The sequence below is a fragment of the Geotrypetes seraphini genome, chromosome 6 (assembly GCF_902459505.1).
Source record: "Geotrypetes seraphini chromosome 6, aGeoSer1.1, whole genome shotgun sequence".
Classification (NCBI taxonomy): domain Eukaryota; kingdom Metazoa; phylum Chordata; class Amphibia; order Gymnophiona; family Dermophiidae; genus Geotrypetes; species Geotrypetes seraphini.
The window spans coordinates 21,663,094-21,678,215 of record NC_047089.1 but is presented as its reverse complement, the minus strand read 5'-3'; the positions used below and the strand labels follow the sequence as shown (position 1 = coordinate 21,678,215).

General features: G+C 38.1%; 1 protein-coding gene across 17 annotated transcripts in view; it reads left to right on the top strand.

Annotated features, from left to right (window-relative positions):
• SYTL2 (synaptotagmin like 2) overlaps nucleotides 1-15,122 on the top strand; it is a 259,334-nt gene that overhangs the window by 204,537 nt on the left and 39,675 nt on the right. For 16 of the 17 annotated variants that reach the window (XM_033948916.1, XM_033948909.1, XM_033948922.1 and 13 more), the window contains 3 exons: nucleotides 130-249; nucleotides 7,137-7,306; nucleotides 11,624-11,726. In XM_033948916.1, the coding sequence (XP_033804807.1) occupies nucleotides 130-249; nucleotides 7,137-7,306; nucleotides 11,624-11,726 (393 nt within the window). The remainder of the gene's footprint in view (nucleotides 1-129; nucleotides 250-7,136; nucleotides 7,307-11,623; nucleotides 11,727-15,122) is intronic. The other variant, XM_033948912.1, reaches the window with a different exon arrangement.

Sequence of the window (15,122 nt, the reverse complement as noted above, 5' to 3'; positions counted from 1 at the left end):
AGCAGCATGGTAAGAAGGTACTCCTAGGATTGCCAGAGCTGCAGCCTGCATTGTTTCATGCTTACGCTGTTGCCTGCTTAGTTCTGAATAATGTCGACACAGCTTGTTTCTTTGTGCCCTATCTTATAGAGTGATGACAGAGAGACAGACTCAGCCTCAGAAAGCAGTTTTCAGCTTGGCAGACACAAGAAGAGCCCCAGTTCTCTAACCAATCTTAGTGGCTCCTCTGGCATGGCGTCCATGTCCTCTGTATGTAAAAGAAGGCTTCATTTAAATAACTCTCTGCTTTCACTAATCTCTTCCGTATGGGCTTGTTATTAATTAATGTAAAGTCAGAGTTAACCCTGCTTTTTTCTTACATTAATAAGATAGTCGCAGGTTTACACCAATCTGTTTTGATCTAAGAAAGTGCATGTTTTCTGCTTACTATAAGAGAATAACCTCAATCAAAAGTAACTGTTGAAGGCCCTGAAAATTGGGAAAATATGGTTTTTATTATTACTATTAATGTGTAATGTTTCAAACACTAACTTGTATCACAGTTAAATGTTTCATTTTGTATTCTTTTGTGCTTAGTGTCAATTGTTCAGTATATAATTAGTAAAACTGAAGAATTTTTCTTTAAAACTTTTTTCATCAGGACAAAATGATAGAAAGAGTTAATGTTATTAGGGAACAATAAATGGCATACTTAAGAATAATTGAAAAATTCAGAAACGATACAGGGGCTTTTCAAACTTTATCTCAATGATCTCACAGCCAGTCTTGCTTTCAAGATATCCACAATGAAATGGCTGGTCATTGTTGGAAACAAATACTAAGCTAGATAAACCCTTGATCTGCCCCAGTAGACAACTATTAGGTTCTTAGATGATAGCGTAGCATAGACTGAGTCTTTAATACATGCAATTCTATATAGGCTAGATACCGATGTGCCTTTATAAAATACGTAGATGATATAATTTTGTATGTGTATTCTATACATATACTTCTGGATTTTTGAAAAATATGTTTACATATCATTTCCAATAGTAGAGAACAAACTTATATCAAGTGTATTTAATTACCAGACCTCAAACACCCAAGGCACTACTTTTTTACTTGTTCGTGCCCTTGCTGGGGTGATGTATTCATCATTGGTCTTGGTAAGGTGACAAATGCTCAATATTTTTTTATTTTAAGTTAATTTCTTCTTTGCTCACAGGATCTCTAGAATATAAATATACAGTTCTTAAAGTGCTATGAAAGGAAGGCACTTATCTTTCATGCCCGACGGCTGCCCAACCGTTTCACACTTGGTTTCGTCGGGGGCAATGCCTCCTTGCGTATATGCAACAATTTCTAAAAAGAACCAAAAACTTGATGAAATATCAAATGTGAAAATCCCAGCCCACCTATCCAATTGATGAATGGATAAATATCCCTTAAAACATCTTATTATTATTGAATCCAAAGAATATAAAAAAATGTTGTTATAAATGAATTATGTCATTATGTTAAATTATGTCATTATGCTAATTATGTTAAATTATGTCATATTATGTTAAATATAATTTAAAATCCCTAAACTTTAATGTGTATTGAATAGTATAATTCCAAACTGCATATAAAGTCTTAGCTTTAATTGATTCAAAAGCATTTATCTAACCTAAATATGCTACTGTATGATTTCCAAAAATAAATTAAATAAAACTTTTTTTACAAGAAGCAATACTGGTAAAAAAATGGCATCCACCAGTGTCATGCTTCATTAAAACCTAATATTTTACCTAAAACTAATTAAATCATTACTAGAAAAATCTTAGTGCTAATAATGCTAAAAAATTTCTTTGCACATTGAATTATTCCCTACAAACTAGAACCCAAGTCTATTAGACAATCTAACTCATATTTTGAAAAACACCATATACTACTATGGTGTTAGATTTAAAATTAATGTTTAACTCAAATCTAATTAAATACATGCTTATAAAACATATTAAAGTGCAAATAGTGCTAAAAAAAACTTGACCTGTCTGTTCAATTATTCACTCCAAACTTTAAAACCTAATCGCACAAACTTTTTTGAGCAAACTGATTCACATTTTAAAACTCAAAATGGCGTCAAGATAACAGCTGACGCTCCCAAAAAGGCTAGCCTGATTAATTCATAAAAAAGCACTTGATGCTGAATTTTAATCTCCTAGCACTCAAAAAAAAAAATATTATTACTTACTTTGATCAAGAAACTTTGGGGTCATTTTATCAAGTCGCGCTAGCGGGGTTAGCACGTCGGACATTTCATCACGCGCTAACCCCCGAGGCCGGCTAAAAAACTAACGCCTGCTCAATGCAGGCATTAGCGGCTAGTGCGACAAGTGGTTTAACGCGCGGCATTACGGCATTACGTGCATTAAACCCCTACCGCAGCTTGATAAAAGGTCCCCTTTATCTTTAGACAAAGAGTAGTGAGCACTAAAGTCTGCCTTTGTGATGCTCGAGCGCTTTCAAAATGGCGTCGGTTTTTAAATGAGATGCTCACAGACTGACCAATCTCGCCATTTTTAACATGAAAAAAGTTTGTTTGTTTTTAAATGATCCCATATGTATATTATTGTTTCATCATGCTTTTGATTTTTTTTTTTGTTTTCTGCTACCCATTTGATTTTTGGGAAGGAGTCGTCATGAGCTGTAACCAGTACATTCTTATTTCCTCTCACATCCCCTCCTGCTTTTTATTCCCCCCATTACTGAGTTCTAAATTGGTGACTTCAGTGTTTCTCATCTCTAGCCATTCTACAACTCAGGCAGCCTTCTGTCTGCACTGGATTCACAGGCATTGTGATTTTTTTCATCTATTTTTGTCCTCTCTTAATTTGGTGATTCAGTGAATGTTGTGCTGAGAGGTACTCTATGGTAGGCCTGTAGGTGTCGCCATGAATCACTCCCCCCCTCCCCCCCATTCTTGGGGACTGTGAATGCTACAGACTTTTCAGACCTAAGATTCAATAGCTTGTACCTTAAATTGAACCTGAATCTCCCATGCTGGGTCATTGGACTGGCCAACATCCCTTTCCTTCTTAAAACTGCATTCTCAGAATGGCTTTCATATTAACCCCTAAGTGTGAGTATACTTTTGTGTTTTACAGCTGTGTGCAAAGATTTAGGTGGTCAAATTGTATGTTTCAGTGAATTCCCAAGTATATATGTGGTTCAAAGTTTAAAACATGATATTTTTCTGCAATTTTTTTATATAGAAAATGGTGAAAAAACAAACAAATGAATATAGCAAGTGTAAATGTTTGGGCACCTAGTTAATTCATCAAAACAATTGTTAAAGCCCAAAAGGTTGATAGACTAATTAGGCCACAGGTGAAGAGAATTCTACTATCGAACAAATACTCTGACGCCTCTAATGTCTTAGTTTGTGATAGTCCTATAGCTCTACAACCATGGGCTCTTCTAATTAGTATCTCAGCATTTGAAAACTTACTCTTAAAGCAGGGGAGTGCTATAAAAATATCTCTAAATACATCCAGCTATCAATTTCATCTATCAGAAATATTGTAAAGGAATTTAAATTACTGTGCAAAGAACTGTTAAAGTGAATGCTGGATCTGTAAGACCATGAAAAACCTGATAATACAGTCAGGTGTAAAACAGAACCCACCAATCACATCAAATGACCTGCTGAAAAGCTTAGCTCACACTGGAGTAAGTTCAACACATATCCACAAGACAGCATTACATATACAATAGTGATCTTTCATGAGAGAATTGTTAGGAAGAAAGTTTTCTGCAACTCCTCACAGTTGTACTGGCTTCCTATTAAGGAGTGATGCTGTTTTAATTGATTGGCTATGATGTTTAACATTGTACAAAATCAAAAGCCTGAATATTTACAAGTCAGAGATGAGTTTGCCATCATCCCAGGGTAATTTGTTGGTGATTCCGCATGTAGATGGAGCTCATAATTGAGATGAAAATATGTCTAAAAACCCACCTAAATCGGCACTTGGACAATCAAAAAGACAGGTCTTCCAAGTAGCAATAATCAAAATGGATTTTAGACGTTTAGGCCTTATGACTGCCGCTGTGTGCCCAGAGTGAAAAGGGGCATTTTTGGAGGAGTGGTTAGGGTAGGATGTGGGCCGACCAAACTTAGTCATCCAGTAGCGATACTCGAATGTTTGATGAGGTTGTCTGGACGGAACTTATACGTTTTGACTTAGACCCAGTCAAAACAGGTATAAGTTCTGGATCGAGCCGCTGATCTGATCGCGGCTGCCGTGATCAGCTCAATGGCCCAGGCAACCCGTCCCCTCATCCCCCATAATGATCGTGGCAGGAGAGATGCCCAGTCCCTCCTGCCAGAACCTGTTGTGACACCCCCCCCCCCCCCGCAACGATCATAGCAGAAGGGATACTCAGTCCCTCCTGCTGGAACCTGCCAAGACCTCCCCCAATGATCACTGGCAGGAGAGATGCCCAGTTTCACCTGCTGGACACCCCCCTGAACCCCCAAAAGTTCACTGGTAGGAGAGATGCCCAATCTCTCCTGCTGACACCCCCCCCAAAAGTAGCCCACCTGTAGGAGGGGTCTTAGGCACCTGGGCCAACTGGAATCTTAGGCCCATCTCCCAGTGTATTCTGGGATGCACTGGGAGTGGCCTAAGATTCCAATTAGCCAGATCCCTAGGCCCCTCCTATTAATGTCCCAGTGAAAAAAATTGATGCTGAAAAGAGGTTGAATATTTCAGTAAGTCAGCAATCCAAAGCATACATCAAACTCAACTACAAAGTACTTAGACAAGAGCGATAAATGTTTTGTAATGGCCTTCAGAATTCCTAAGCTTAAATATTACTGAAGATCTGTGGTGAGATTTCAAACATGCAGTGCATGCAGGGAGACCTACTTATATTACTGAGGTAGAAGTCTTTATAGAACTCTGATAAAAATATGCAAATCCAAAAGCAGAAATGGAAAGACCCACTCATCTGACTACAGGAAACATTTGGAAGCTGCCAAAAGAGGTGTGTGTTTGCTCTTTCTGAACACTGAAACTATGAAACAAAAACAGCAAACAAAACCCCACAAATATTAGTAATTTTGCATTAAAAGTTGCAGAAATATGTGAAACCCTGTTTTACATCGAACATAAAGTTCAGAATTGCTAAATCAGATCTTGTTCAGCTTCAGTTGTACAGTATTTTAAACAGAACCTGCCAGTATAGGGCCTTCTCTAAATACCTGCAGGAGTGCATATGTATTTGCTACTACTATTTATCACATAGCACTGAAAGGCGTACGCAGCGCTGTACATTTTGACATTTAATAGATGGTCCCTGCTCAGAAGAGCTTACAATCTAACTTGGACAGATATACATGGCATATAGGGTTAAGGATGCAGAACTCAATCAGGAGTAGCCATTTTAGAAAGATACACATTGAAAAAATGAGCAGCATAGACCTGGCAGCATCCACATGGAGGTGTCAGCACACTCATACATATGTGTAATTGCTCTGCTTTACAAACCTGCATGTGTAATTGCTGCCTATTAAGTAGTGAAGTCACGACTTTGATATGGTTTAATTTTGGAGGTGAATAAAAACTACATGGGATTGAAGGGCCAAAAAGATGTGCCGTTCAGTGGGTATATGAGCCATCACTGAAACTTTTTTCTTCCGTTCTTACTTATATAGATTTATTTACTGCCAAGGCAATGTGCAGCCGGTATAATCCAGAAATGAGCAACAAGCACTTGCAGTAAAAATATTCAAATAAAAGTACACACTGTATGCTACTTACAATGTCAACACGATACACTTGAAACACCTTAATAGACAGTACAGAAAGTAAACAGAAGTGGAACATATAAATCGATAAAATAGCATAACAGAAACTTAGATAAAAGATAACAGTGAGGAGTCAGAAAAGGTTCATGTGTGGTAAGAAAATCCTGCTGTAGTAAGTGTATTTAGGGCTCCTTTTACAAAGGTGCACTAGCGATTTTAGTGCACGCACAAGATTAGCGCGCACTAGCTGAAAAATTACCGCCTGCTTAACAGGAGGCGGTAGCGGCTAGCGCTAAGCACGCGCTAAAACCGCTAGCCCACCTCTGTAAAAGGAGCCCTTAGTTGCTCCTTAAATAGGAAATAAGCGTCTATGGGTTGTCAGTCAACTGCTAGACACCGTTTATAGAATCAAGCCTAGCAGTAACTACTGTAAATGTTTTTAGGTGCCGGTAGGCATTGAATCCTTAAGTACACTACCATTTAGGCCAGGGTTTTCTTGGCCTAAATGAATATGCCTACTGGCACCTAAATTAATCCATGCCCTGAATCTGGCCCTAAGCATGCCAGTAGGTGCCTCGGTGTAGACGCCTACTTTAAAGTGGTAGGCACCTACCTACCACCTAATAAATTTTTTATGTTTTTAATTGGTTTTTAATGGTGCTTTCAACTATCAGTGTTGATTAAGCCAATAGAAAAAATTAAGTTAGGTCTAGTTGCCTAACTATCTTTTATAGAAGCAGGGCCTAAATATGTAGATTGTAGTCCCACCCAAGCCCCACCTCTTAATCTCTAGTCCAGATTTCCAAATATAAATAGTGGTTTTCTTTCACTGGTTTTTACACATTTATGTGAGATATGTGTAAAGACTGGTATTTCCATGTGGAGACTATGGACTGGGCTTCTAAAATAACCCCCTTCTGTTTAATATTGTATCATGTAGTAAAGCCATGTCAGTTTCTGTTCATTGAAACAGTGTTTTTATTTATTTATTTATTCATTCATTCATTCATTCACTCACTCAATTATTACCCTGTCCTCCTGAATACACCCAGAATGGGTTACAAAGTTACATACATAATTAATATTAAACATGAAATGAATTGGTATAATGCAAATCAAAATACAAAGTCTGACCATAATATTCATAGGGCTTCTAAGAAACAGGCAACAGTATTCACAGTCTAAAACAAAAGCAAGGGAATATGCTCTGCTCCTTCATAGCAGGGTATGGTCCTGCATTTCCTCTCATCTGGCCTCTTATTTTACTCTTGGGTATTGCCCTGGTGGTTTATGCTACTCAGAGGAAACTTCTGCTTCTTGCAGTGGTAATGAAAATGTGTTGTTCTTCTAACACCAACAGGTGAGTGGAAGTGTGATGAGCATCTACAGTGGTGATTTTGGTAACGTGGATGTTAAGGGGAACATCCAGTTTGCCATTGACTACGTTGAGCAGTTGCGAGAATTCCACATTTTTGTTGCTCAATGCAAGGACTTAGCAGTGGCAGATGTGAAGAAACAGCGTTCCGATCCGTAAGTAGAGTTCAATTTGGCATTGCTATGGGTCTCTGCTGTTGTGAACTGTATAATTTTTTTTGCTTAAGCTATGGATTAGCGAACTGCATGGGAATGGGGTTGTTGGAGGATCTTGCAGGGATCCCCTCCAGGCTCACTGGGATGGGAGTTCTTCCTGTGGGTTTCCCGCAGAAGTGTACCTATCTCTGGCTCCATTGTTCTTCAGTAATTCTGCACCGCCACACTTGCTCTCTTCAAATGGCCACCGGCAGCAGTTCCTACATGCTGATGGTGGCTTATTTATTTCGTTTTATAGCCCGTCCTCCCCAGGAGCCCAGAACAGGTTACAATGATACGTACACAGTAGTTTTCAGGATCAATAACATATATGACATATTTCAGGAACAATAATGAGCTAAAGGATCAGTACACATGCGTTACAGAAAATTGAGACAGGATACAATATTACACATGTTATGGGGAAGCTAAGAACACACATGCTTTATTGAATCTAAGAATATACAAGCCAAATAGAATAGTCTCAGAAGGGGGACTAAAAACACATGTTTTTGGGAATGTAGAGGCTCAGAGTGGCAGTAGTAGATAAGGGCACAGCAATGGCTGACATTCCGGTGTACCGAGTTAAGGAGCGCTGGGTCTCAGTCAGTTAAAGTTTGAAACCAGGAGCGAGCTGGTTCTTGAACAGTAGCATCTTTATTGCCTTCCAGAAGGGCAGAAGGTTGTCAATTTCCCTGATGGCAGGAGGGAATTGGTTCCACAGCTTAGACATGCTGTAGGAGTACGATCGCTTCTGGGTTGTTTCCAGTTTAAGGCTGTTTGCTGGAGAATTGGACAACCTGAGCTGAAGTTGCAATCGGAGGGGCCGCCGAGGTGATAGATGGGAGCTTTCTTGCTATGTAGTCGGGGGTCATGCCATGGAAGTGTTTAAAGATGGAGCGTTGGTGTACTGTATATGAAGCCAAAGGGCTTTGTTCAGTTTGGGGGAGATGTGGTTGAAAGGACCAAAGTTCTGTGGGAGTCTCACTGTTGCATTCTGGACTCTCTGTAGTCGGTGTTGCTCTTTGGCTGGTAAGCCTGTATAGAGACCATTGCAATAGTCCAGGCGGGACAGAACAAAGGCATATAACAGCTGGGTGAAGCATGTTTCAGAGAAGTAACGGCGGATGGGTTTAAGTTGTCATAGGTAGTAGAAGGAGGCAGATACTACCTTGGAGATTTGGACTGATAGAGTCAGGCAAGCATCCAGTGTAATGCCCAAGCTGCACAGTTAGAGGGCCATAATCAAAAGAAATGTCAAAGTCCGATTTGGACATAGGGAGCTAGTTGCCCAAAGTCAGCAGCCGTAAAAGGTCCATTCTTGAAATGTACGTCCAAAAGATTTTTTTTCCGAAAATCATCTCTCTGTACATCCAGGCGTTTGAACATCCAGACCGCCAGTACATCTATCTTTATACCACATTCTCTACTAAATATTCATCCAAGTCTGAAACTGGTCAAACTTAACAATTTTATCCTAAACAAGAAAGTATACATCAGGATTGGAAGATGCAAGTCCTGCCCAAACTCCACGTGTGTGTATTCCTACCTGTAAAATATACGCATATTTACAGAATAACACTTAGGAAAAACATTTACACAAAACAGAGTGCCTTGACTGTTTAGAGCATCTAAACTGTACTTAACATTTTGATACTGTGTGGCCAAGCTCAGGGTTATGGGCTTGATTCAGTAAATAGCGCTTAAATTTGGACATAGATAAAAAAGCATGCTATTCTAAAAATATCACTCCGAGACGACTGCTATTTATTGTAAAGGGTTGGATGACTTTATGTCCAGTGTGGCAGATCACCGACCAAAGACCTTACCAGACAGCAGACCACGTGTCCTAAGGAGGGCCAGTTGGGGTAAATTTCAAGGCTTATGGCAGTCTCAACAATACCATGAGGACCTTCTGCATGGAGATCCTTTCAGGGATCCAGACAGAGGTTTTGCAGTATTAAGACAATTTATTATTATTTTTTTTTAATCTTTATTCATTTTACATTTTACAAGTGTAACAATAGATAACAGTTAAATTGAATTGAATACAACACTTGAATCTAACCCATTTCCTCCCAAACCAACTATAACCTATGTGTTCACAAAGCTCATATACAATATTCTTTATTATTGATCTAAATATTTAATAAAATTATAAAATCCCTCCCCCCATCCCTTCCTTCTTATTGCATTTATAATGGAAGAATGGTATTTATTCATTACAATATCTTGTCAATGGCCCCCAGATTTTATTAAAATTATTATAGTTCTCTCTTTGTATAGCAATTGCTCTTTCCATTTTATAAGTGTGACATAATGAATTCCACCAGAAGCAATAATTGAGTCTATTCCAATTCTTCCAATTAAATGTGATTTGTTGTATGGCGACTACTGTCATGATCAATAAAAGCTTATTATTGTTAGATGAAATTTGACTCTGTGCCCTCATTGATATTCCGAATAGAATTGTATCATAAGATAATGCCACATGGTATTCCAATAAACAATTTATTTGACCCCAAAAAAATTTCCAAAAGGCTAAAATAAAGGGACAATAAAATAATAAATGATCTAGAGTCCCTACTTCGAGATTACAATGCCAGCATCTATTAGACTTAGAGCTATTCAACTTTTGTAATCTAACTGGGATCCAAAAAGCTCTATGTAAGAGAAAAAAAACAAGTTTGTCTCATAGATGCGGAGACTGTAGATCTCATTCTCCAAGACCAAATCCGTGGCCATTGAGACGCAGTAATCTGATGCTTAATCTCAATGCTCCAAATATCTCTAAGACCATTTTTAGGGTCACCAGGCCACACAGTGGTATAAATTGATAAGGGGATTAGTACTAGATAATTTCAAGACTCTGGTTTCAAGCCGCAGCAGCCTCCAAGAAGACATAATGATACCAAACTGGTAGCCTTGCTCCCACAAATAGGAAGAAGACTGTCGGCTTACTAGGCAGCCTGAATGCAGATTTCTTCAGACTCCTGGGTAAGAAAGGTTAAACACTAAAAATTATTTCAAAAAATTTGGAAAACTTTACTTCAAAAATGTGTTTTGGATCAACATCACTAGGTTAAATATAGTTTTGAAATGTGTATTATGATAATTATTGACTACACTGAACTTTACAAGTTACTGTATGTGTGGGGTATAAATATCCAATGTAATGTAAAGTAATATGCATATATATGTACATGCCATTATTTTTAATCATTTACACACAAACACTAATGCCTGTTTTATAGAATTGCCCTCTATATGAATAATTTATAGGTGTAGTTTAGGATTGCTAAAAAGCAGTGGTGATGGTCAGCAAACAAATATATACAGTATATTCAATGTCAATGACTCTGCTTGGTGGCTCTGAACCTGTGGATTATTTAAACACTGTAGCCAGCATTTAAATTAAAATGCTGACTGAATATTATCCCCAATATTTTTGTAGTTACCACACACTCATTTTCCTCATTCTATTTCAATGGATTTGTTAGTGTTCAGAAAACTAGTGGCATAGTAAGGGGAGAGCGTGGGGGGGGCACCCCTCCTCCTCCTCCTCCTCCTCCTCCTCCTCTTCCTCCTCCTCCTCCTCTCCACTCCTGTCTCCTCCCCACAAACATGCCCCCCTTCCCTTCCCTGTATCTCTAGTTGTTCACCGCCACAAGCAGCAACTTTAATGTGCTCCTCGCAACCGCGTCATTTCTCCCACTAATATCACTTCCGGGTGCCATGCAAACAAAGTGACGTCAGCGGGACAGATGAGAGGGTGGTGAGGAGCACGTTGAAGTTCTTGTTGTCCGTGGTGGTGAACAACTGGAGGTACAGGGAAAAGAAAGGGGGTGCACATGCGGCAGGAGCAGGGTCAGGGAAGGAGCAGGGGGCAGATATGGGGGAGGGGCATCACCACCCCAAGCATCTCACCCTCACTACGCCACTGCAGAAAACGATTGAAAATATGACTCTTTGAAATCACCTTTTGAAAATAAGCTGTAACGCTGCCTAACTCATGGCACTGTTTCACATAGCTAGTCTGTGGTTTCTGTACAATAGTGCCATATTGATGTTTTATGGTGTTTTATGTTGTATCTTTGTATGATTTATGTTATTGTTTTGCTTCCTTATTTGAATTTTTGTAATGCTTTGAGCTTTTTGATGGAAAAGCATAGAATAAATGAGGATACGTTGGTGGCATATTTACAAAGTCCTTTTTAATATTAGTAATGATCTTTAAAGTCCTTGTTTAGATACACATTTCTGTCATATTCATTTTAGATATGTGAAAAGTTACCTGCTTCCAGATAAAGCCAAAATGGGCAAAAGGAAGACTGCCGTAAGGAAGAAAACATTAAATCCTGCCTACAATGAAATACTGCGGGTATGTAAAACTTAAACTCTGCTGGAAGCAGCTTCCTCTGTTACATTTCAGAAGTTTGTTTGGGCTTCTCCTCTGGGAAAAGGACAAGAAAGGTGATTTATCCCTGATGCTTGCTCCACTTTTAAACAATATAACTTTAAAGTTCATTTATCACTTGAGACAAAAAAAAAGTCACACTTATCTTATTAGTATCTTCAAAACCCCAAAGTACTAACATCTCTTGCTGGTGCTATATTCCAAATGAATACTTTAAATGCACAGTGAAAACCCCATCACCTCAATTTCCAGCGCTTTGCTTGTTCCACTGCTTTAGGGCTAAAAGAACTCTAAAGTTATACAAAGTGGCAATGAGACCTTTGCCGTGTATTTAAAGCATTCATTTGAAATATAGCACCTTTGTAGTAATTCTTAAACATAATATAAACTTCTTGATTTGTAAGTCGCCTTGAACCTAGATAGGCATAGAGTAACCTAGAAATTGAAGATTAAATTAGATTGAACTTTAACTAACTTGGAACGGGTGGGGTAAATTTTCCAAACTTTTATAGGTATCATCAAGCCTATATTTTACGCCAGGGTATGTATTGGGTCCTCCCAGAGCTCATGGAAAACATCCCAGATTGGCTATATTTGGAATGGCGATTCATGTTTCCTTTACATCTATCTCATCTTCTTAGTATAAAAATGCCTAGAAAATATAAAGAAAATAGAATATTGACAGATACATGGAAAACATTACGTTATGTTAGCAATTTATCACCTAACCCAATACATAAATCATTAAATCAATCTATTTGGCTAAACTCCAAGATTAAAATTGGCGGTTTTAAAATCGTATGGAAGCATTGGATTATTGCAGGTATAAGAATTTTAAATGATGTTATTTCAAATGGTAAACTGCTTGATTTTTCACAGTTGCAACATAAATATGGTTTAAACAAATCACAAAGCTTTAAATGGTTGCAGCTGAAGCAGGCTATTCAGGAGGGGTTCCCTGAATGGAAAAATCTTAACAATCAGTATAGTCTGGAATTCTTATGCTTCCAGGCGGATTTCTTGGGACACCAGGCCGCACAGTGGTATAAATTGATATCTGGATTTATGAATAAAAAACCAAAGACTGCTCTTAGAGACATTTGGAGCATTGAGATTAAGCATCAAATTTCTGCATCTCAATGGCCACGAATTTGGTCTTGGAGAATGAGATGTACAGTGTCTGCATCTATGAGACAAACTTGGTTTTTTGTTACATAGAGCATTTTGGACCCCAGTTAAATTACAAAAGTTGGATATCTTTAAGTCTAATAGATGTTGGCACTGTAATCTGGAAGCAGGGACTCTAGATCATTTAATATTTTTTTGTCCCTGCATCATGGCCTTTTGGAAATCAATTTGGTCTCAAATTAATTATTTATTAGAAAATCATGTAGCCCTATCGTATGATACAATTCTATTTGGAACATCTATGAGAATAAAAAGTCAAATTTCATCAAATAATAATAAACTTTTATTAATAATGCAGGAGTTGCCATTCAGCATATCACTAGAAATTGGAAAGATTACACCAGACTTAATTACACCTTCTGGTGGAATTCGTTGTGCCATATATATATATAATGGAAAGAATAATTGCCATACAAAAAGGGAACTATAATAATTTTAAAAAGATTTGGGGGCCATTGATAGCATGTTGTAATGATTAGACACCTTTTTACATAAAAAGTATATTATAGTAATGGAAAGGGAGGTAGATATATAGTTATACTATTGTTTTTTTCAGTATTTTTGAATATAATATATGTATAATATGCTTGATTTATATTATTTCTGGAAAGGGAGAGTGGGGGAGGGATTTATATTTATGTTTTATGATGATAATAGAAATGATTTTCAAGTGATCTGTTTGATTTATTTGATATAATATTATACACTTGTTGTAAGATGTAAAAATGAATAAAGATTTGGAAAAAAAAAACTAACTTGGAACAAGTACTGATATATGTTAACAGGAGGTTTTTATGCCCATGAAGAGGCATCAGTTGGCTTGTGAGGCTAAGCAATCCCAAGCTGTGTCCTGAGGCTTTTTCTCCTGTTATAAGTGTATACTGAATTTTTATTCCATCATATGATTTGACTGTTCATAATTGTTGTGGGAATTATTATAGTTTGTGTTCCTCAAGTTTCTATTGTTTGTTTTGATTTTTGTTAAGCACAAAAAGGGCATCAAAATCCTGCCTTGTGATACAATCCAAATATGTAGAAGAAAGGCAGGTGAGATGTCAAGACAGACAAGTCACAAGTCTCTTTCAACAGTCTTGTGGCATTCTCTGTCTTGACATCTCACCTGCATTTGTTTTGAGTTTGAACAATAAGTTATTCCTCTGACAAAAAGGGGTAATGGAACCTAAAAAATTGGAACTGTGTACTATTCTATAAATCTCGGTTAATGTTAGACATGGTTTATAGCAGTGTCTCTCAAACTTTTAAAACTCCAGCACACTAAATGGAACAAACGTTTTTATGGCACATTGTAACTGAAATTCTAAGGTTGCAAAACCAACAAAAACTTAAATTTGAGAGTTATTTATTATTGAAGTCATTTTTTTATTGAGCATCAGTAAAGCAACAAAAACAGCACAGCAATTGCACTACAGCAAATAATGTACAAGTCAAATGAAAATACCCAAAAGACATGCTCAAAATATAACAACATCATCCCCAGTAGCTCCCCCCATCCCCTGGCCCAACACACAAAAAAATAACAAGAGAGAAGTACCTTCAACCATACAAACCAGCTACCTATTCAAAAGACAACTACGCACTCTAGGGGTCAACGTGGCTCAAAAAGCCCGCCATGTCCGCCTAAAGTGACGGCCCGAAGAAGAATCAAAGTCCTGGAATTGTGTCCATTCCATCTTAAGCAAGGTGAGCATTTGCATCCTCTACTGGGAGAGGGAAGGAGGATCTGGGAGAGCCAATTACGTAGGATTACTTTCTTCCCCATCAAAATAGTACGCTGCAGAAAAGAATGATAGCCAAGTGGAGCAGGCAAACAATGTCAAAGGATCCACAAGTCCAGACGGAGGACACATAGGTAAGTAAACTGTGCCAAAATACCAATATAGCAAGGCAAAGCCAAAACATGTGCCCCAGAGTAGCAGGTGCATGACCACACTTAGGACACGCTCCAGTCTGGGAAAGTCCCACATGGCGCACTCTGTTGGGCGCTATATAAATGCGCAGCGCAAACTTGTAATGCTGTTCCCAGTGTAGCACATTATCAAAGACTCGTGCAGCTGCGAGAACATGTTTTTTGTAATCCATAAGAGATAGCTGTATGCCAAGATTTGAGAGTTATTTATTTGAGCTATGTATGGGTAATTATAACTATAGAAT